This window comes from Castor canadensis, chromosome 12 (genome assembly GCF_047511655.1).
Source record: "Castor canadensis chromosome 12, mCasCan1.hap1v2, whole genome shotgun sequence".
In the NCBI taxonomy this organism is placed as follows: domain Eukaryota; kingdom Metazoa; phylum Chordata; class Mammalia; order Rodentia; family Castoridae; genus Castor; species Castor canadensis.
In genome coordinates this window covers 33,505,273-33,529,725 of record NC_133397.1, presented here as the reverse complement: position 1 = coordinate 33,529,725, position 24,453 = coordinate 33,505,273, and the positions used below count along the sequence as shown (strand labels likewise).

At 35.3% G+C, this 24,453-nt stretch overlaps 1 protein-coding gene across 6 annotated transcripts in view; it reads left to right on the top strand.

The window, feature by feature from the left end:
* The window catches only part of Map4k3 (mitogen-activated protein kinase kinase kinase kinase 3), a 170,476-nt gene that overhangs the window by 99,794 nt on the left and 46,229 nt on the right, over positions 1-24,453 (top strand). For 4 of the 6 annotated variants that reach the window (XM_074049547.1, XM_074049546.1, XM_074049550.1 and 1 more), the window contains 7 exons: positions 7,346-7,477; positions 7,653-7,715; positions 7,801-7,882; positions 7,973-8,083; positions 14,640-14,718; positions 18,316-18,374; positions 19,611-19,673. In XM_074049547.1, the coding sequence (XP_073905648.1) occupies positions 7,346-7,477; positions 7,653-7,715; positions 7,801-7,882; positions 7,973-8,083; positions 14,640-14,718; positions 18,316-18,374; positions 19,611-19,673 (589 nt within the window). The remainder of the gene's footprint in view (positions 1-7,345; positions 7,478-7,652; positions 7,716-7,800; positions 7,883-7,972; positions 8,084-14,639; positions 14,719-18,315; positions 18,375-19,610; positions 19,674-24,453) is intronic. The other 2 variants (XM_074049548.1, XM_074049549.1) reach the window with 1 other exon arrangement.

Genomic DNA, 24,453 nt, shown 5'->3' with positions numbered 1-24,453 from the left:
GCTTTGTGCCCTAGGATATGATCTATTTTGGAGAAGGTTCCATGGGCTGCTGAGAAGAATGTATATTGTGTAGAGGTTGGATGAAATGTTCTGTAGACATCAACTAGGTCCATTTGATCTATTGTATATTTTAGATCTAGGATTTCTTTATTGATTTTTTTGTTTGGATGACCTATCTATTGATGATAATGGGGTGTTAAAGTTTCCCACGACCACTGTGTTGGAGTTAATATATGCTTTTAGGTCCTTCAGGGTATGTTTGATGAAATTGGATGTGTTGACATTGGGTGCATATAGGTTGATAATTGTTATTTCCTTTTGGTCTATTTCCCCTTTTATTAGTTTGGAATGTCCTTCTTTATCTCGTTTGACCAATGTAGGCTTGAAGTCTACTTTGTCAGAGATAAGTATTGCTACTCCTGCCTGTTTTTGGGGCCCATTGGCTTGGTAAGTCTTCTTCCAGGCTTTCATCCTAAGCCTATGCTTATTTCTGTCAGTTAGATGGGTCTCCTGTAAGCAACAAATTGTTGGATCTTTCTTTTTAATGCATTTCGTCAAGCGGTGCCTTTTGATGGGTGAATTAAGTCCGTTAACATTAAATGTTATACTGATAGGTATGTGTTGATTCCTGTCATTTAGTTGTCTTAGTTGTTTGAAGGTTTGATTGTGTGTGTGCCTAAGTTGAGGTTACTCTCTACTTTCTTGCTTTTTCTTTTCCTGTAGTTCGGTGCTGCCTGTCCTTTCATGGTTATGTTGGGTTTTACTTTCTGTGTGTAGAATCCCTTGAAGAATCTTTTGTAGTGGTGGCTTTGTGGTCACATATTGTTTTAGTTTCTGCTTATCATGGAAGACTTTTATTGCTCCATCTATTTTGAATGATAGTTTTGCTGGGTAGAGTATCCTGGGGTTGAAGTTATTTTCATTCAGTGCTCGGAAGATCTCACCCCAATTTCTTCTTGCTTTTAATGTTTCTGTTGAGAAGTCTGCTGTGATTTTGATGGGTTTGCCTTTGTATGTTATTTGTTTTTTCTCTCTTACAGCCTTCAATATTCTTTCCCTAGTTTCTGTACTTGTTGTTTTAATGATAATATACCGCCGTGTGGTAGATCTGTTTTGGTCTAGTCTGTTTCGTGTTCTGGAGGCCTCTTGCATCTGTATGGGAATAGATTTCTCTAGATTTGGGAAATTTTCTGTTATTATTTTGTTGAATATTTTACACATTCCCTTTGCTTGCACCTCTTCTCCTTCTTCGATGCCCATGATTCTCAGGTTTGGTATTTTGATGGAGTCGGTGAGTTCTTGCATTTTCTTTTCACAGGTCTTGAGTTGTTTAATTAATAGTTCTTCGGTTTTTCCTTTAATTACCATTTCATCTTCGACTCCTGAGATTCTGTCTTCTGTTTGTTCTGTTTTGCTGGATTGGCCTTACATTTTGTTTTGCAATTCTGTTTCATTCTTTTTGTGAGGTTTTCCATATCCTGAGTTGTTTCCTCTTTAATGTTGTCTGTTTTTGTCCTGAGTTCATTTATCTCTTTATTAATCGGGTTCTTTGTTTCACTTTGGTGTTTATACAGTGCTTCTATGGTTTCCTTTATTTCTTCTTTTGCTTTTTCAAATTCTCTATTTTTGTTGTCTTGGAATTTCTTGAGTGTCTCCTGTACATTTTGGTTGACCATATCCAGTATCATCTCTATAAAATTCTCATTGAGTACCTGTGGTACTTCTTCTTTTAGATTATTCTTGTGGGCTTCATTGGGTTCTTTGGCATAGTTTATCTTCATTTTGTTGGAGTCTGGATCTGAGTATCTATTTTCTTCATTTCCCTCTGGTTCCTTTACTAATTTTTTGCTGTGGGGAAGCTGGTTTCCCTGTTTTTTTCTGTCTTCCCATCACTGCCCTTGGTGTTGTTATTGTCCCTGTACTGTGTGCAATTAAGTATTTTGTAGCTTGTAATAATAACAGTGGTGATAATTTAGAATGGAAGGTTGAGAGGAGATGGAAAGCAAAGAAGTTAAAGAAAAAGGGAAAAACAAATAAACTAGTAGAACAAAACAAAACAAAAGTTTCAAAGATATAAACTGGGAGCAATAGTGTAGTAATCAACGGTAAGCTTAACAGCCATTAGAGAGACAGAAAGAGGATTGAAAATAAATAAATAAATAATCTCCAAGTTCAAATGCAATAAAGTTTCATTCTTATTAGTTTTAGTGTTAGTTCCTCAGCCTCCAATCCTGGAGATGGTGTCTCAGAAGTAGTTCTGTCATTGTCTCATCAAAGGGGAAAAAAACTGAAAAAAGAAAACAACATAAAACAAACAAAAAAAACCCCACAAAGTGTCCCAAGTTCAAATGCAGTACAGTTTCAGTAAGTTTTTCAGCATGCAGGTGTAGTTCCGTTGTCTCATCAAAGGTAGGAAGCGAGAAAAAAAAAAAAAAAGAGTCTGGAGACAGGTCTGTGAATGGCTATCTGAGACTGTGGCTCACCTGCCCGCTGGTGTCAGCCTGCTGTTGCTGGAGGCGTTATTTATGCAGATCTCAGGGGTGAGCTTAGCACTCACCTGGCCCAGAAGGCTTTGTTTACTCAGAGTTCTCCTGTGTGTGAGCCGCTGCTACAGGCTTTCCCCTTTCCAAGCACACTGCAGGAGGTGACACTGCACCTGCATTCTCAGCCCTGCGTGTTTATTTACAGTTCACTTGGGAGGTGGGTCTTCCCCCCTCTCCTGTGGAGTTTTCCTCCCACTGCCACTTTCACAAGCTTTCCCGCTCCTGGTTGCTGGGTGTGTGCTGCTGCTCCTGTCTTCTCCAGCCGGCTTGTTTTGAGGGATTCCCCCTCCACCCGCTTCAGCACTCAGGGCACCCCGCATTCTTTGCTACATGTCTTTTTTGTTGTTATTTCTGATTATTTAGTTTTTTTTTTTTCCTTTTTTTCCCTGGGTGGGGGTTCGGTGTGTCCAGGGGGCTATGCTGATCTGGCCCAGGATTGTCTGTGGGAGTGCCAAGTGCTGCTTGTGGTTGGTGTCTTCCCAAGCTGTCCAGGTGCTCCTGTTTGGTGACAGCGCGGGAGCCCTCCTGGTTTCTCTGTTTAATGTGAAGTGGAGATACTATACGTAGGAGATGTGGAGGAGTCAAAGGTCTGCCTCTTCTCGATGGTTTTTCCTGTAAGGTGTATCTTCAGCGTCTCTCCAAGATTTTACTTTAGGAGGCACACTTTCTGCTTCCTCCTTCTAGCTGCCATCTTTATCATGTGTATTTTTACAGATGTTTTTATATGTGTCTTCCTCCGCCTCCATTTAATCTTTCAACATTACTTCATTCACAGTTTCTCTTTGCTTGAAACTTCTTTGGCAGTTTTTTTGTAGTTACTATTGACTACAAGAACAGATGCAGATTTCTCGGCATTTTTGAGTCTTCTGTTCCAAGGTCAGGTCTCTGTCCACTTTATTAGCCTTGATTTTAGTAGTCTCTTCCAGACCTTCTTTTTTTTTTTTTTTTTTTTTTTTTTTGGCAATATATGCTTTCCAGGTAGTCTTTAACCACCTTACAAAAACTATCCTGTCCATTCATGTATTCAGTCATCCTTGACCACTTCCTCTGTGGTAGGTGTGATGCTAAGCACTGACTGGAGTGATGGAGTATTACTGTATTACTGATTTTTGTGTTTGGAATATAAGGTTCTTACAGTGTACCAGATATATCATACTTGAATTCACCCTATCCACTGCTCTCTTTCATCCCCCCTCCCCTGGGAATTCTTTTCTTTGTTTCTAAGTCTTCCTCTTTCATAAGTCACTCCCCCACCCTTTTTTATTTTCTGTGAAACACATTTTAGTATCTTTCTGATAAAGAATACATGGGGAGTACGGTTTTTGAGAATTTGCATTTATAGCTTCACACTTCATGGAAAATTTGGGTGGGTGTAGAATTCTTGGTTGGAATTTTTAAGGTATTTTGTAGTGTTGGCTTTTTTCCTGTGGTGCTAATGGGAAGGGTGATACCATGTGGTGCATACTCTTTTTGAGTGTAATCTCTCTTCCAGAATCATGCCTGAATAATATACCTCAGATATGTTTTTGGTTTTTTCCTTGTTTTTATGTTTATTCATTTATACTTGGCATGTGTGCCTTTTAATCCAGAGATTGTAATCTTTTACTCCTGGAAAATATTACTGTTTTTTTGATTCTTTCTTTGCTATACTGTTTTTCTGGAACTCGTTATATCTTCAGCCACTTGAATTAATCCATTAATTTTTTTTGCTTGCTCTCACTTTGAAAGTCTTTTTTGTTTTACTTTCTACAAAGAGTTTCTTGATTTTTTTAGTGTAATACTTTCATGATGGTGGCTTCCCTCAGAGGTTTGGTAATCCTTACATTTTGGTTCACTACAGGCTGACTCAACAGCCAAGTTTAATGAAATGTGCCTGTAGTCCCAGCTGCTTAAAAAGCTGAGGCAAGAGGATCACTTGAGCCCAAGGAGTTCAAGGCCAGCCTGGGGCAATTTAGTAAGACCCTGTCTCAAAACACAAACTAAAAGGTAGAGTGTAAGTATGAAGGTTAGAGTTCCAGAAGTGGGCAGATGGAGGAAGTTGATGAGCTCATTGTTCTGTACACATACTTCTACTCAATCATGTCTTCTTTCTCCACCCTCTGTTCTCCTTTCTTCCGGGTATCCTTGAGTCTAAACCCCTTTCTATTTGTCTTGAGGCTTATCTGATGGGAATGGGAAAGGAGTAACTGCTGCATGAGAGTATAAATCTGGAAGCTAATCATTGACACTTTCAAACACCGTTTCTGTTTTCAGCCAACCTTAGCCCAACTTGTATTCCTAACTTGTCCATATTTTAGAGATTCTTTGAGGCTAATTGGCTTGCTACTTGTTCTTTTCCTCTGCACTTTAGGTTTACCTTTCCTTTTGCTTGCTGTATCATTTGCTATTATCCTTTCAGTCTTCATGTGTTAGGTTCTAAGTAAAATGTCTCCTAGGTTTTCAAAAATGTTATGTTTTTATATTTCTCTTTGTTCTGCTCTGTATTGTTTCATTTTGATTCCCCAGAGGAGTAAAGGCTTGAAGAGCTGTGTTACTGACTTTAAGTATTCTGTCTACCCAATTTGATTGTAAACCTCTGGAGGAACTCTACGAGTGAACCTCTAGAGTTTAGCCTGATTGTGTAACACATACTCAATAACTGTTTGTTGATGAGGACTGATCTCCACCTCTAGCTCCAGAGATTAAAAACTGTCATCTCTCTTACAGTAGTGTGGGAAGTATCTTGGGAACATGGGACATTGTGAGTTAAGTAAAGTTAATTAACAGAACACTCACACTTTCTATCTCTTTGTAGTACTATACTATGGCTTTCCTACCTAAGTCTAAGGCTGCCGAATCTTCTCTTCAAAAGTGATTAGGAAGAATGGGTACAAATGGGAGAACACTGGCCTAGCAAGTGCAAGTCCCTTAGTTCAATCCCTAGTAATGCAAAAAAGCAAGAAGAGACCCCTGAGGATAACAGAATAAAAGTGATTAGCTTGGCAATTAGTGAAAAAAGTATGCTGAAGTGGCAAATCTGAAAATTATATGTATAATACACACACACAGAGTAAACATTTCATTTCAGTTGAGACATTAAAAGTACATTTATTTGGCAGTCATTAACATAGAACCAAGGCTTTTCCTTTGAGTGGATCACTTAGTAGAGTTCCATCTTTATTATGTCAGCCATACCCATAATGTTCCAAACATTTACCTTTTTATTAGTCAGGTTTTATGAGGCATAAATGAGGGACAAACTTATGAGGTACTATTCTGTAAATGTAGAAGTCTTGATAAAGCAGATTTCTATCATCCTAAAACATTTCCTTTTGTCCCTTTTTTAGTAAATTCTCTCCCCATCCTTCTGATAATGCCTACATAATTTTTGTTTCTATAATTTAGCCTTTCCCTCAAATGTCATACAGATCATATAGTCTGTAGCCTTTACAGTATTTTGCAATTACCGTGTTCTTACCTAATTTGCTAGGGCTTTTTGGTTTTTCTTTAGAAACTCCCTTTAACAAATTTTTCTAACACTTTCACTTTAGCTGTTATTGCAATTTACTCTTTTTATCTTCATAATAAATCACTTTTGATAACATTTAATTAGACTATGTATTTACAATAGCAAATATACCTGAAGTGAATAGGTTCAGAGCTGAGCCCAGTGACTGTGAGTGCAATGACACAGTGTACCTGGCAGAAGTGGAAGTCACTGGTTGGAGCATCCCTGGGTTTTACACAGGAAAGGAGAACATCAGCTGATACAGCACATTTAGAAGAGCAGGTGCATTCAGAGCTTGCAGCCTGTGTGCACTTTGCCTCTATTAGGACATTTCCACCAGCTAGCTGGAATCTAACCATCAGTAAAGTAATAACAATGGATTTTAAAGTTCCCTTTTCTTACTGTAATTTGAATATTCATAAGAGTTTCTTTAAGCTATAAAGAGATCTTAAGGCCAAATGTTTTCAAAGTTAAAAAGCTTTTATTTTATTTCATTTTTAACATGACCTAACTTTCCTGAAATCATACTAAGAAGACAAATGAGTATTTTTAAGGCCACCTTTTTTAATCAGTTTTTTGAACTGGAAGAGTTGAAATGCTTATCTCATTAGTTGTTTCTAAAACTATTGTTTAGGATTTGAAAATGTGTCTATATATTTGAAAAGTAACCATTCAAACCAGTCAAGGTATAATAGAATAAAACTATAGCAATATTAAAAGGAATTTAAAAAAATACTGAACTTGAGTAACTTTCCTCTGAATAAAACATTCTTAAGCACTAGACATTCTGTAATTTTATCATCATTGTAATAAAACTGAAAAAAATACCAAAAGTTTGTAGTAAATATAAATACTAAATAGGAAAATTATTGGTGCCCCAAAGAATAGTTTTGGTGAAGTAAAACAGTGACCAGATTATAGTTTATTGATATAAGAGGTGTAGACTGAAAAAAATTATAGCCTATTTACTGAAAAATGCTTTTCTTTGTATTATTTTTACATTTATGTACAAGAGAGATTGGAATGTGAGCAAATTTTGGGCATGTTGCTCTCTTATAAATTGTTGGTTTTTATAAACATTGTTAGTAAGTACTATAGCAAAGTAAGAAAGAAGTCACTCGTGGAGGCTTGAGAGGGAGGGCAGGGAAGATGTAGAGTAGGAAAATGAACCTTTTAAGTAATGCAGATTTACTTTTCAGAAATCAAGGCCTAAATAGGCCTTAATTTAGATAGTGATCGCTCCGTGTGCCTCTGGTGGGAGTATGAAGGAGCGTACACTAAACAGAAGGGTTTTTTTTCTGGCATATTTCCTCAGGATGGCTCCAGAAGTTGCAGCTGTTGAGAGAAAAGGGGGGTACAATCAGCTCTGTGACCTCTGGGCCGTGGGAATCACCGCCATAGAACTGGCTGAGCTTCAGCCTCCTATGTTTGACCTGCACCCAATGAGGTCAGTGTGTCCCAGTTGGAGAATTCTTTTTATCCTCTTAGCATTATTTAGTATGTCAGGAGCAAATAATTTTCTTAGTCTTGCTTTACCTTACTTGGGAATACCGATCTGTTCATATTATTATTAATGTATGAAATATTAAAATGCTCTATAATGTTTTACTCATTTTTTTCAGAGCGTTATTTCTAATGACAAAAAGTAATTTTCAGCCTCCTAAATTAAAAGATAAAATGAAGTGGTAAGTATTTTTGTGTTAATTAATGTTAATAGTTAAAGTGAGTGAAAAAAGGAAACATAAAAGCCTAATTTTCAATTTTTCTTAGGTCAAATAGTTTCCATCATTTTGTGAAAATGGCACTTACCAAAAATCCAAAAAAAAGACCTACTGCTGAGAAGTTGCTACAGGTATTATTTTTGCACTGAAAGACATATGTTTTCCAGAGATAAACTGTTGCTTGATCAAATTTCCAATAAGCATTTTATTTATTTTTATAGCACCCTTTTGTTACACAGCCTTTGACACGATCCTTGGCAATAGAGCTGCTGGATAAAGTGAATAATCCAGATCATTCCACTTACCATGACTTTGATGATGACGATCCTGAGGTAAGAACTGTTTTTACCCACTGGTATATAGAGGAGAGGGTGTATATCAACTATACATACCATAGTTGGTTTATACCAACTGTGTGTGTGTTGTGTGAGTGTATGAGACAGAATGAGAATCAAATTTTGAAGTCTTATTTAAATTTTTTAAAAACTCTTTGAGGAATAACTAATTCTTTGCCTTGGGAAGTCATATGCTAAATTTTTCTTTTTGGCTTCTTATGGATCACTGTTGTATGAAATGGCATAGGGAAAATCATTTTATTCATTTGTTGCAGTTACCATAGTCATTTCAGAATTTTAGATGAAGTTGTGAAATAAATTATCCACATAAAAGAGAAAGCAAATGAAAAGCAGCAAAACAAGATGTCAGAATATACTCAGAATTTCTATTTGGTTTTACTCTCCTACCAAGCTTTGTGTTGGTGGCTAGTAAGGGTGTGATTGACTTTGTTGGTGACTAAAACCCACTATGGAAGTAAAGGAGCCAGTGTATTTGTTAGAATAAAATAACCCTGTTATGACAGAGGCATTAGCACTAATGGAGGCTTCACATCTTTTTTGAGCTTCACTTCTGTCAGCGTATTTAACATTCCTACCACAGCTGATAGTTGCAGCACCTCAGGTGAACTCAGTACATGTGGTACAGCAGAATTCTGTTACTGGGGTTGTTAAAGCAGCAGATTGCCTTGGACTCGACTGCCTTTATGAGACGCACTTAAAGTGGATTAAACTTCAGAGATGATACTGAAGGAATGAAACCTCTCAGTGGCTAGGAAGATGGTCAGATTGTCTCTTCAGTCAGGGAGGATCTTTCTGTCAATTCAGCATTCTTCCAGCCTGCCATCTTTATGCAACTCTGATAAATAAACTGTCTGTAAGGTCTGAAAAGAGTTTGGAAACATAAAATCTTAAGAATGTGTTGTTGACCTTATACTAGGGAGAAATTTGGTTTTTGTTATTTCACTTAATTTTATTTTTCACAAGCCTATATTTTTTAATTCTTCTAGTATTCAGCATATAGGCAGTCCTTGCTTTGTACAGTAGACCAGGACTATAAAAAGACCATATCAGCAAAGCATAGTATATACTTATAATCCCAGCACTCAGGAGGTTGAAGCAGGAGCATCTTGAATTCAAGGTCATCCTGTGCATTTTGAAACCCTGCCTCCAAAAAAAAGACCATGTAAGCTGAAACCCAGCAAAGCAATCTTAATAAGCAGTGGGGAAATTATGATTTTTCTATAACATTTTAAAAAATTTGCCAAAACATTAAAAACTCTGTTACTGATAATTATAAATATATAAGGAAGTGTAAAAACTAGTAAGGTTGATAGTGTTTACAGCACACTACTGAGAATTAACATGCTTCATTTCATTAAGAATGTGTGTAGATTGTTCACCTGTCTGCTGGTCTGTTTACTGTTGCACAGTACTTGCCATCTTCATGAGTAACTTTGTGACAGAGCTAGTCTGTTTTCTATGTCTTGGCCAATTGTCATATTCCTTTCCACATTTTCCTGCTAATCACAAGCATGCCATGCATCTGTTGCTTACCCGATGATTTGTGGACTGGAAAGCTAACAGTGAAGTTTGCACCTTATGCAGTTATAATTGCTATGCCATGGCATCTAAATTGGAACCACGATGTAGGGAACTTTTGTCATTTAACTAAATCATGGTGACTGGAATTTAGGCATAAATTCTTCATTATTGTCTCTTTTCTTGTCCTATTTATTTGTCATACTGAATTACAATGCCCTCTTTAAAATTCATTCAAAGAGGAGAAATAAAAAGCCAAATACAGAAGCACTCTATGGAAAGATGATTCTTCTTAAGCTTTTTTTTGTAGCAAGGAAAGGAATTCATCTTTTTTTTTTAACCATGATTATGTTAAGATTACATATTGTTCAAACCTTTATGATAAATGATAAAAGTAATGAAAATGGTAATTATTTATTCCAGGTGTAGGACTGAGGAATGTGTTTTACTTTTCTTCTTACCATAGTTTAGGATTGATTGATTGATTGATTGATTGGAGACGGAGTCTGGCTGTATAGTTCAGACTGACCTTTAATTTGCAATCCTGCCTCAGCTCCTCCAGTGCTAAGATGTGCATCACCAAGCATGGCCCATAATCTTTTCTTTTTTGTAAACAATTTGTAACTATAATTGCTAAGTACAATGCTGTTACCCCAAAATGTGAATGTATTTCAGTGATACTGTACCTGTTGTACTGATATCCTTAAAAATATTTAGCATATCTTCTAAGTCTAGTTCAAAATTAGAAATTCTACCTGTGGAAGAAAGTTTGACTTTTTTAGAAGTAACTACACATAGAGTAGTTGTAGTTATGAATTTTACTTAATATAATTTTCTTCTCCAAATGTTAACCAATTTACTATGTACAGCATTGTAAATTTTAATGATTTGGGCTGGGGGGCATGGCTCAAGTAGTAGAGTGCTTATCTAGAGAGTACAAGGCCCTGAGCTCAAACCCCAGTACTGCAAAAAAGTTTACATATATATATATTTTTTTACATATATATAATAGTAATAATTTATACTTATGTCACTTAAGCTGGGAAAGTAAGACTGTTCTCATAATCATCCATGTTCACTATGTAACTAATTTCCATGGTACCTGGAGTTTCAAATAGGGCTTCTTCCTAAAGTTGGGGGAATCTTCATGAATTAACAGTACATAGATGAACTTGTTTCTACCTGTCCATTCCCTTCTGGGAATCTTTCTGAAGGTGGCAACCATTTAGAATGATTTTATAAAGCAAAAAGGAAGGATATAGAGAGCTGCTCCTCTAAGAAAAAACATAAAGGCCAAAAAATGTTTGTGTTTATCTAAGAAAAGAGACTGTATATCATTAATGTCTTTAGCATTATTTCATAACATTTATCTCTTACCCTTTTAATATAAGAAATTGAAGTGGATTCTTTAAAATTCCATTTTTCTCTGCAACAGAGAAAGCAAGCTACAGCTTTTGAAAAGCTGTGTTATTGAGTTATTCAGGTTTTAATATTTATTTATATTCAACTCAGTGAACATTTATTAGGTACCTGCTGTGGGCAGAATATATTCCCTAATTTTGAGAAGCTCACAATTTGAGGACTGAGAAGAAAGAACAGCCAGTTTTTGTTGGGAAGTCAGAGACAGCTGTTCAAAATGATTGTGACAATAGGAAGGAACAGGAAAGGACCAAAGTTAAAGAAATCAAAATGATAATTAAAGTATTTGGAACTTTTAAAAACTTGTCAAGACATTTAACAAATGATAGCCAGCTTCCATGTCTAAATGTTTGGATTCATTGTTTAAATGTTTATCCTTAAGTAAGATGCATGTAAAATGACTGTAATCAAGATAAGCTTACACACGATTAAGAGAGCATCAGGTATATGAGTGCTTACTGTTAGTCCATTTGAGTAGGTTCTTAGGCACTGAGCATTAGAAAAATGGATTACTTTTATTTTAAATAGTGGCTTACAATATGATACCTTATAAAATATCTAGAATATTGATTAGGACTATTAAAGGAAGTTTGACAAGATTATATTTTACTTAGATCTTTACTATCATTAGCAGTTACTAGTCTAAAAAAATTCAAAATATATGGAGTGAAGGAACTATTTTTAAAGGTTTTGCTTTTCATATTTTCAAAATTTCTTTAGGGAGAAAGTTGTGGGGAATTTCTTCTGATTGTGATAAAAATTATATGTGCTTTGAAAATGAGGATCTGAGAATAAATCTGCTGAAGCTAAAGAAGTGTTAGAACTCATTTGTCTTAGATCATTAACCGAGAACATGGGGCTGCAAGCTGTATATGTGTGTGTGTGTGTGTGTGTGTGTGTTGCTGGGATTAGAACTCAGGGCTTCACACTTAGCTAGGCAGACACTGTACTACTTGAGCCTTGCCTCCAGCCCAACTTGGCAAACTTTTATCCTAAATGCCAACAGAAATATATTTGATTTTGTGAGGCACATGGTCTCTGTCACAGTTAGAAACTACTATTGTACAGTGAAAACAATCATGGCTAATACATGAAAGTGCTTGGCAATATTCCAATAAAAGTTTGTTTACAAAAGCAGACTGCACTGGAAATTGACCATGAGACATAGTTTAACATGGAAGGAGAGACTGAATGCTTTTTCGCCCTATATCAGGATTTCTCAACTTGAACATTATTGATATTTTGAGCCAGACAATCCTTTGTTGTGAGCAACTGTCTTGTACATTGTAGGATGTTTTACAGCATCTCTGACCTCTTCCCATTAGTTGACAATAGCACCTTTTGATTCCCGACATGTGACTACCAAATATGTCCCAGACACTTCTATATGTCTCTTTGAGTGCAGAATTCTCCTAGTCAGAAACCACTGGCTATGTTAACTAGTTTATCATATTGTCTGTGTCTTTTCCTTCATTGATACAAACTTTGCATTCTCACCTAGTTCCCATTACCAAGGTTGTACTATTTGGGTTTTGGGGATTTTGCTTTAAGTGTTTTTTTTATTAGTGTATATTAATTGTACAAAGAGCTTTCATTGTGATATTTATGTACATGCATATAATCTACTTTGATCAAATTCACCCCCTTTACTACTTTCTTATATTCCTTCCCCAAAAGACATATTATTTGTAATTTGTATTATCTGATGATAACACTAATAAATTTGAATAAGCATTAAATTTTTATAAGGGAAGTTATAATTTCAGTCATAATTCATGAAAAGCATTATTTTAAAAATTGTCAGAAACCATTATGAGTAGTTTTTCTTTAAATACCATTTATTAGAATGATTATTAATTCATCATCACTTTTCTAAATGTCATTTATTAGTATAATTAGAAACTCATCATAGCAGATTTCCATGACTAATATTCATTACATTTATTGTGAATAATGAGAATGTTCATATTTAGATGTTAAAGCTTAAATTTTAATTTTGACAATGTCTCTATTATATGGCCTTTTTCAAATTAAATGATATTAAAGAATGTCCTTCTAGAGGTCCACCTTTTTGAGATCAGATGAGCAATTTCAGAAATGATTCTGCTTATTTGAAGTTCTAGTAAATGAAATATTATAGAGAAGTTAAGTGAAATCTTCCATGATTGAAAAGCACATTCTTTAGCATTACGGTAGGTTGTGCCTACTGTACACTCTTTCACTTCAGTGTGTCTTTCATTTTACTGACCTCATTTAACAGAATCTTGTGACATCCCTTGCTACCAAACATGAAATAACCTTTCTCATACAACCACCTGCATCAATACATGTGAATGGAGAATTCCATCTTTAATTCACCTCTGTTCTAAATGATGAAATATGCCTCTGAATACGTTGATAGTCTTTTTTCTTATCATTTAACTTCTTGAAATAAGTATCTGTTTTGTTTCTAACATGGTATAGGTTCCATCCTCAAAGAGCTTCCTTAAACCCTATTTTTTAATTCATTATTTTGTCTGATAATGGAGGCCTTAGTATCTCATATTAAGGACATCCAGAATATAAGTTTTCTAGTACTTTTTAACTAGTTATGTTCTTTTTTTTTTTTTTTTTGGCAGTACTGGGGTTTGAAACTCAAAGCCTCATGCTTGCTAGGCAGGTGCTCTACCACTTGGGCCACTGTGCTGGCCATCAAACATTTAAGTTCTATAAATAATTCCAAGGTGTGAAACTCCTTTACAAATTAAAGAAAAAGGATTGAATACTGACTCATTTTTTTGTTCATAGAAATTATAACCTTATACCTAAAACCCAGAGAAACTGAGATGAAAAGAAAGCATGTTTTTAATGAAAAAAGCTTCTAAAAAACCAAAAGCTAAGTTAAGTTCCCACAAATGTAATTATAAGTTACACAGTTTTCAGTAATCTAACTTAAATCAGTTAGGTTCAAATTATGGGGAAAAAATGAAGCACAAACCATTATCCCCTATTAAAGTGAGTATATGTTTCATACTTCAAAAAATCTTATAAATTGAGGAATAAACCTTAAAGGCATCTGAGCTCAATTGTCATCAAATGATAGATACAAATTCTTGTCAGATTTTTTACTTGGGTGTGGGGAGACAGAGTCTTATTACACTGCCCAGGCTGACCTCACACTCCTGAGCTCAAGCAGTTTTCCTGCCTCAGCCTCCTGAGTCACTGGGACTACAGGTGCACACCACTGCTCCTGGCTTTCAGAATTCCTCAGTGTCAGAGAGGATTTAAAGTTCTTGGTACAATCAATTCATTCTTGTAAAATTGATCTAGGCAAATCTCATGTTGAACATTATTAAACAACATGTTATTGTATTTAGCCAAAAAGTGTTCTCAATATAAATACGACTTATTTTGAGTGCATAATTTAAAAAACTTATATGCTTACCTTCATAGCTTGAACTGCTTTTGTGATTGCCTTTAAACAATATGGAAAGTTGGGCTATTTTGTTCTGATTTATGTAAAATGAAATATTCTTTCATATTTGGATAATTTTGTGGCTAAAACTATGGGTTGATTATCACAAATTGCATTTTATTAATTTTGGTTTTTTTCTAGCCCCTTGTTGTTGTACCACATAGAATTCACTCAACAAGTAGAAATGTGAGAGAAGAGAAAACACGCTCAGAGATAAACTGTAAGTATATGCTTTACACAGTTCATAATTTAATGATCTCTGGAATGTGGAGGATAGAAGTAACCAAGGCAGTGTGTCTTAAACACACATGTACAAGAATCTCACTGAGAGTTTTTTAGAATACATTTTCTGATTGAGTAGATCTGGATGAGGTCTGAGGCTTGTCCCTGCAACCTCTACAGTGCTAGGGCAAGTGTCTATATACCCAGACACTTGTACATGCCTGGCAAGTGTGCTGCCACTGTGCTATATCTCCAGCCCTGAGATTCTTTACTTGTAAAAAGCTTCCAGATTATACACATGCTGATGGTCAAAGGGTCACATGTTGCCACCGAGGAGAAAAAGATGTCTGTAAAGTGGCTTAGCGTCTGCGTTGTCTGGGAGGTTGAAAAATGGATTCTCAGATCTCACTCATCCACAGATCCTGATTTAGTAGGTCTTAGATTGGCCCAGGAATTTACCTTTCTGAATCCTTACAAGTTTATATCCATGATTCTCAGCTTCTATGTGTATATGGAAATGTATGCTACTTGAAACTAGATACCTGTATCATAAATTTTGCGACATTTTCATATGGCTTCTTTCTTGTGGGACAGATAATGGACATTGTCCTTTCTCCCTGTTTGTCATTAACATGGGTGTTGTATCTTTCTGGTAAACTGAGGTCACCGCAGGATTAAAAAACACTTTTAATAATCTGTGGATTTGGTATTTGAGGCTTTCAAGTCTTATTCATTGTTTTAACAAATACCTACTTTTTAGGGTATCTTACTACATGTGATCATTATATATAGACGAAATGCTCTTGTCGTAAGCAGGCTTACAGTATATATATTTCTTCATTTGGTAATGCTTTTTTACAACTACTTGGTTGAGGCGGTACCTCAGTGATTGAGTGCTTGCCTACTATACCCAAGGCCTGGGTTCTATTCCCAACACTGGGAAAAAAGGAAACACAACAAAAAAAAATACACTAGGTGTATCTCCTACCATTTTTTTCCCTTACTAAAGTAGAAAATGTTCAGGCAACACATGTAAAAACTTACTCATTTGCAAAAAAGGCTATTCACTCTTTTTCTTTAGGATGCCCATCTGTCTTCAGTAAAATGTGGTTAGCAAAGACTTGACTAAAGAAATCCCTCTGGGGCTCTTCTTGTCTACCATAGTAGGATTAGTTTTGATTGGAGCTGTCTCAAAGAAACTCAGACAGAGGATTCCTCCTGATATTAAAACAGAATTTTAGACATAGTAATTTGGCATTCATTCAAGGAGATGATAGAAAAAACAAATGAGAACCAATAGACAATTACAGATAGGAGTTTTTGGCCTTACTTTAAGTACATAAACCGTGTTGCAGAGTGAGATGATCAACAGATGTATAAACGGTAGCTGGAAGATTCTGTTGTAGAAGCTTATTATAATAATGTTAGGGAATTTGGAGAAAATGAAAGGTGATAATACTGTAAGGCCTGAAGAATGAGTCTCCATAGGGACTTTTACCCACTTTCTGGGAATACACTCTCCATCCACAGAGTACAGGTGGAGAGACATTAAACACCTGCTACAGGTATGGTTCTTAAAAGACAGCATCCCCAAACTCGTGGATTATTATAGTCTAGTGGGAGAAACAGGCATGTTCACAGGCAAGTAGATGCACAAAACTGTCCTTGTGTAACTTTACTACAGATTGCGTTTTGCAATTTGAAGACTAGTATAGGTGAGAGCTATACAATAGAGCTTCATCAAGATAAGGTATATATACTTTTTAAAAAATGAAAGAGTCTTAAGAAGGTAAAACAGGTCCTGTCTGGGGCTAGGTACCAGTGGGAGTGAGGAGGTTAAGTGGAGAAGATGAATATGGTACTTTGTATACATATATGCAAATAGAACAATGAAATCTGTTGAAATTGTTCTAAGAAGTGGGGTGGGGAGCAGAAGGGATGAGGGAGAATGATGGAGGGGTGACTCTTAATTAAGATACATTATAAACACATATGTAATATATAAATGTCACAATGAATCCCTCCTGTACAGCTACTAAACACTAATAAAAATGAGGAGGTATATATTAGTTTTCAAACCTCACTAAAACTTAGTTTGTAATCTTCGGTGTGTGGTCATATGCTAGCAGCTATGAAGGACCTGTTCTTGAAGAGCCTATTTATCTCCCCAGGGCATGATTTGATATCTGAGCCATTAACAACCAGAAAACTCAAACTCCAGCACCACTCCAAAAACCAAACAACTAGAAAGTATGCATTTGTAAACACATACGTGGGGATAGTGTATGTCTGTGCCTCTCAACCTTTTTAAATTTATCCCTCCTATTGCTAAGTATTCAAATCTCATTGGTTTCCTTTTCTTAATACTAACATTTACAAGAAATTTATATTCAAAGTAAAAATGTTATAAAAGCAATTGTACTTTGTGACCTCACTCTTTCTCTTACAAAAACCACAAAAATGCTCGTTTTGGCTGAAGCTCTTACTAGTTGACCTATAATATATTGGCTTTGGACTTGTGATCCTCCTGCCTTAGCCTCTCAAGTGCTGATATTGCAGGCAAATATGACCACACACAGCTTCTTTTTAATAATTACATTACTCTGATTTCACCTCAGTGGTCTTAAATGCTTGACAACTTAGGTTATAACAATAGATAATGATATGGAGAAATCAAAGATCAAGGTAGTGAAGCATTCCATACATTAGAATACCAAAAGAAATGGTGACAGTAGTACAGTTAATTTTACTCTGACTAGTTTATATTTTACCTACATATTTACTGTTGGGTAGCAAATTTAGTAGCTTAAAACAGTGTGTATTATGTCACATAAATCCTGACAGTCAAGAATCCAGGACAGCATAATGGAGTGGTTCTGACTTGGGGCCCCTTGTGACATTGCAGTCAAGATGTCACTTGGAGCTGCAGTCACTGGAAGGTTTGGCTGGTCTGGAAGTTTTCTTCCTGCTCATTCACATGCCTGATGGCAAGAGGCTTCTCTTCCTTGCCATGCAGTCTCTCCTTAAGGGCTGCTTACAAAGTGACTTCCTCTAGAGCAAGTGATCCACAGAATACTTATCTCAGAAGATCATCCATTACTTTTGTGTGTTCTTTGGTCATAACCCATCAGCCCTGAACTGGCATGGAAGGGGACTATATACCTCATGAATTCCGGGAGACAGGAGTCACTGAAGTCATCTTGCAAGATGTCTTCCATAAGCACCAACTGCTATCTACACACCTAAATATCAAGTTAAATTGTCTGTGATATTGGGTCACAACACAGAAACAAGTTAGATCCTGACTGTAGCATATCATTTTGCTATAAAAAATGCACTGGAAGAGTGTGGCTCCACTGGTAGTGCAGTGCACTAGAACAGGCCTTGGGTTTAATCCCTAGTGCCATTTAAAAAAAAAAAAAAAGTAAATGCCTAGGACTAACAGATTAAGTTTTAAATCTTTGAATTGTGACCATTGTGTACATTGTGTATGGTTGGTGGTAAGATTAAATGTGTTTTTCCTTGGAGTAACTTTAAAATTATTATGTCATTAAGGTTATAGAATCATCCTGGATTAACTTTTATTCTTCTTTAGTTGGTCAAGTGAAATTTGACCCACCCTTAAGGAAGGAGACAGAACCACATCATGAACTTGTAAGTAGCATTGTCTTGCAATGTTAACACTGAAAATAAATGTTTTTAATTTTTCTTTGTGATAAATTGGTACTGAGTTAAAAAAAAAAAACTAGTCACTGATATTTTCAAAAGCATTTGGGGAAACAAACTGAAAAGTAATTCCAAAATTATGAATAAATAAATCTGTGTTGCTAAGATGGAATATTTTCAAAATTATTTTAAGAGAAACTTACTAGTTTTATCATTCGCTGATTAAATGTTTTCTAATGCTGGACCTTGAATAATTTTTCACTTTTTTTTCCCAATTTTCAAGGGGCTTTTTGTGTACATATTTATTAGGGTAAGAGCCATGGTTTTATAAATACCACAGTAGAGTCAAATCTGTTTTAGAGTACAAAACTTAGGAAGATAAGGCATATATCATAGATCAAAATTACCGTTTAAGTGGATGAAACTTGACAACTGTATAAATATCCCCATGATTCCTTGGATGTTGTCTTACATATTCCTTTCCAGATATATGATAATATTTTGATACCATCTTAGAGGCCAAAGTGCTTTGCAGATATTTGAGATGTTAATACTCAATATTTCCATTGGGAAGAATAAAAAGACCCAAAAAAGCAAGCAAATTAATGCTAATGAAGCTATTTTGCAAGAACTCCAAATTACATCAGTTTTTCTTTTCTTTTCTTTCCTGTTTAATAAATAAATTTGGTAAATATTAAAGACTGAAGTAGGTACTTTCTTCTTAAATTCAATGTATATTTTAACCTACTTGACTAAAGACTACAAAGGGAGTCATTAGTATTAGCTTTTATTTTATGAGTTTCTCTAATTCAGAGTACCAGCCTGAAGGAAGAAAATGTTAAGGAGAAGTCTGAAATGATCTTCCTCTTACACAAAAGTCTGATGTTCACATAGAGGGATGGACAAGATTAAGAAGAAAAAGTAGTCATCATGTTCATAAATGCTGATTATGTTTTGTTAAGGCAGTTTGAGTTCATTTGCTGTTTTTCTTTATAAGTTGCCATTACATGTATTTGGAGTCTGTACTAATTTAGTAACTGCATTACAAAGTTCTTACAATGTTGCTTGTTTAGAAGCCGCTTGATATAATTTGACTTTGCATTTGCCTTAATAAAATTATGTTAGCAGGACTTAACCTCACCTGTGAAAGTTTCCCTTTGTGAATTTGTGGCTTTCAATCTAAGTGTAAATAACCTGGGTTTCTTGGGTTTCTCTGCTAAACAGCCCGACAGTGATGGTTTTTTCGACAGTTCAGAAGAAATATACTACACTGCAAGATCTAATCTGGTATTTCTCAACTTCTGATTTTTCTTTGTCAGCATTGTTTTAGTCTTTTTTTTTTTAAGTTCAAACATTTTGTCCAGTTTTATAAACTGAAGAGCTTGTCATTTAGGAAGCTTCCATATATTAAAGAGTATGGCAAATGTTCCCATAACAAATTAAGTATATCCACCCATATGTAAAGTAGCAATAAATGAAAATGTTTTTCCTTATTATGAAAAACATTAACATTTAAATTTCTCAAATATGAAGTAACTTTTTCAGAAATGACATTTCCCTGTAAAAATGTCCAGTTTTAATGATATAATTTGTTTCAGTGAACTCTAGAAGCCATCTATATATATATATATATATATATATATATATATATATATATATATATATATAAAACTATTAATATATACTACATGTATAATTCTTTTATATGTTACATATAATATATAAATATGTTGCATATATTATAATATTACACATATAAAAGATGTAATTTTTAAAATAGATTAACCCTGCATTAACAATAAAATCATCTAAGGTAAAATTTTAGTTGTGGACTGGAGGTGTGGTTGAAGTGGTAGAGCACCTGCTTTGCAAGTGCAAAGAAAGCCCTAAGTGCAAACTGCAGTTCCACAAAAAAATAAAAAAATAAATAAAAATAACATATATTTATATATATAGTTTTGTAGCATTATGCCATGTCCAATTTTCTCAGGAAAAAAGTGGGTTATAGAGTTACAGAATTTTTGGTCAATAGAAATATTGACCATTATACATATATAAGAAAAAAATAGGAAATTAATTCTGGAAAATATTAAACAGTACTTCTAACAACTGAATAGTTCTTTCTGTTCATGTGGCTAGTCAGAGACACAAGTTGCCCCCATATTCACTTTTTCTGCCTTTTAAACAGAATTTTCTTTCTCTTTTCTTCCTCTCCATCTTAATAACATACTTCTTTGAATTTTGGCTGATATAAATGAATTTTTACATAAGTTCTTAAATCTTTGCCTTTTGACATTATAGAACATAAGAAATTTTAGACATAATTTCTTTTGAGGGAGAAGTTGCTATCTTAGCCATGCAACAAAATGTGTGGTGAGCTAATGGAATGGTAGAGTACCTTCCTAACAAGTGTGAAACCCTAAGTTCAAACCCCAGAACTGCCAAAATGTATGGTGGATTGCCAAAATGTTTCCAGCTGACAACTGCTGATGAGGGCAAGCTGACATGTAATAGGTACTACAGAGATCATAGAAGAACCATTTTCAGGCTAATGTGGCTTATTTGGTTTTTAGAAGGGGCTAAGAGTTGTATCAGTATTGCTCAGGAACCATTGTAGATTCTTCAGAAAGGGAATGGATGGATGCTGCCTTTGGTTTGTGGGAATTAATGTTGGAACAGTCATTGGCATAGACCACAGTTTTAAGAGAGATTTAGTAAATAGCTGAAATTGACAAACTACTACTAGATACGCAGGATTAGCTCTGAGAGGTAGGTAAAAATCATAAAAGAAGAAATAGTGAAGCCATGAAATTGCATGTGCTCACCATAGTTAGATCTGAAGAAAGAAAGTGTAAAAATTGGTTACCACAGTGGGGATGTCTGTGCTGAGCAGCCAGATAGAGCCAGCATTGGAGACAGGAAACAGTTGGAAAGCTAGGAGAGTGAGCTGATAAGCTGTCTCAAAAGCAGGAAGAATGTGTCATATGGCCTCAATACAGAAAGGTATGAAGACTGAAAATTAACCATCAAGGGGGCAAGTGAGAAGATGTCTGAAGAAAGGAGTCAATGATTTCTGGGTTGAAATTTTTTTTTCAGAATTAGAGATATGAAGGCCAGAATGACAATCTGTGAAAGTTGTTGTAGAAATAAAAGACCACAGAATCAAAAGTTTAAATCGACTCTAGTATTTTTTCAGTATCCTCTATGCAGAGTTACAAGTATTCTTTTTCTCTGCCACATGCATAACCAGCCTTGTAACTTGACTAAGTTACTGTATTGTGGCTCCTTTCCCTAGAACTCCTCACCCCTCTCGCCCCCCTCCCTGCCCTGTAATCAGGAGCTTCTTGTGATACAGGGGAGCAGTTGACAGGATCCTGTGGCAGAGAAAGTACTGAGGGGCCTTAACCTGTAGTTCTGGCAAAAGAGAGATGAATGAAACATTTGTTACGTTCTGCAACTTCTAAAATCAATCTTAATATCTCACTCCTAATGAAAATAAAAGCCAACATTTATCTAAAGGGTTTTATATATACAAGGCATTATTCCAGACACTTCAAATGTATAGTCATGTACTACCTAATGACATTTCAGTCAACCACGGAGAGTATGCAAATTGTATACATGAGATTATCACAACAAGGGCATGGCCATCTTAGTCTATATAAGTATACTCCATGTTGATTTCTGGAAATTGCCTAAGAAGTATCCCAGAATAAGAATGTTGCCTTATTCTTGTTCTATAAATAAGAGGACTTCAGGTGCAAAGAAACTAAAATTTGTTATTTAGCTAAAAAGAGCAGAGTTGGGACTTGCTTCAGGAATTCAAACCTAAACCCCTGTGCTGTGTTGCCTCTTCCCACCAACACCATCGGAGATTGCTTTGTTGTTTTGTTCTTTTTTTTTTTTTTAATACTGGGTGAATTCTCTTTCCTGCTCTCCTTTTTTCATCTCTCCATTTTCTCTCTCAACATATATGTCCCTTAGTTTGCTTGTTTTCCCATGTGATAAAATATGGATAGCAGAAATTTTACCATTTTAACCTTTTCTTAATGTGTAGTTCAGGGTCTTTAAGTACATTCACATTGTGTAACCATCACCACATCCATCTCTAGGATGTTTTCACCTTTCTAAAGTGAACTTTCACACCCATTAAATGGTAACTTCCCATTCCTTCTCTTCCATAGCCCCTGGCAACCACCATTCTGTCCCTTTGAATTTGACTGCTCTGGGTACCTCAGATTGGCTTACTTCACTTAACATAATGGTGTATCTTCAAGATTTCTCCACATTGTAACGTATCAGAATTTCCTTCTCTTTCTCTTTTTTTTTTTTTTGGTGGTATTGGGGTTCAAAATCAGGGTCCCACGCTTGCTAGGCAGGTGCTCTACCACTTGATCCCCTTCACCAGCCAGAATTTCCTTTTTAACACTGAAAAATATTCCATTTTATATACATATCACATCTTGTTCACCCATTCATAGACACATAGGTTGCCCTGCCTTTTGGCCATGAACATAGATGTACAAATACCTGTTTGAGTCCTTGCTTTTCTATAACTAGAAGTGGAATTGTTGGATCATACATTCGGTGATTTTATATTTAGGGTTTTTTTAAGAAACTTCAATTCTGTTTTCCACTGCCACTACACATTTTACATTCCCACAGCAGTGTTCCAGCTTCTGCACATTCTCATCAACACCTCTGTTTTGTTTTGGCTTGATAACAGCTGTCTTACTGTGTGTGAAGTGTCCATAGTTACTTCAACTCATATAAATGCTTGTTGCTAACTACCAAAAACCTGATGAACACAAAATGCCTGGCTCTCATCTTAGTAGGCAGTTGATGCCAAGATGACAGCCCTAAATCTTGGGACCCAAAGAAACGTTTACTCCTTAAAGACCTTGCTGCTTAAAAGTTGCTTATTTTCAGTAATTTCTGGTTATTTCAGGAGCTGAGAGTATTCATTTTTGTGACTTTGTAAATGAATTTTGAATATTATACCTTAATTTTTGTTGCTATCCAAAAGGGGTTTTAAAAGCACCACATAATCAAAATTTGTAAGCCCAGAAAAATGACTTTTAGGTCTTTAAACTTTAAGTTTTTAAATTAAAAAAAAAAGTCTCAGTTAAAGAAAACTTACTAGTGTAAATTTTGTCCATAGCCATAGAAGTGAGTTTATCTGATTTTAAAAATTTCTTAAATTAAAAGATTGTATTTCATCCCTATCTCAACTGATACTACTTTTAAATAATATACCTCCTTTTACCGATTTTTGAAAAATATATTGAATGTTAATGATACATAAAACGCTATGTTAATTGCTGGGGGTGCATAAAGAGTAGCAACATGCATTCTCTGGAGAATACATGAGGGCTGGCAGAGTGGTTCAAGTGTCAGAGTGCCTGTCTGGCAAGCATGAGGCCCTGGACTCAAACCCCAGTACCATCAAATAAATATATGCTTATATCTGTAGATATGGATATCTATATATATGTAACATATTGCTACTATGTCCAAGCCTATAGTACAGAAGTCATGTTCTTCAGTTGACGGCTCACTTGCTTTTCTGATTTTTTAAAGAAATAAGTAATCTTTGCATTATCCCAAATTCACTTCCTCTTTATTTCTGTATGTCATCTACTTCATTAAAAGGTATCTCGCTAACAACCTTACTCATGCCATGTTTTTCTCTTTTTTTTTTTTGGACAAGAAAAAATGTTCTCCTTTCCTGCTTTCTTTTTTTCTGGTTAAGATATATTGCGCAAGTGTTTTTTCTTTTGTGTTTTTGTAGCAAACCATATCAATTCTATTGACTTGCACTGGTTTTGGTTTTTGTTTTTTTCATGTATAGACTTTGTAATCTCCCAAGGGAATTTCAGAAAGAAAACTACAGTAAGATTTTCTTGATCCATGTATATTTTCCTTTTCCAGTGTTGCACATTACGTCCTTTCTTCTTCTTAAGTTTTTTCTCAGAATGTTTTCTTAGAATTTCCATTCTAGGTTTAGTAAATTCTTACATTCATTGAAATTAACCACTGAAATTAGGACTTTTTTACTCCAATAGTT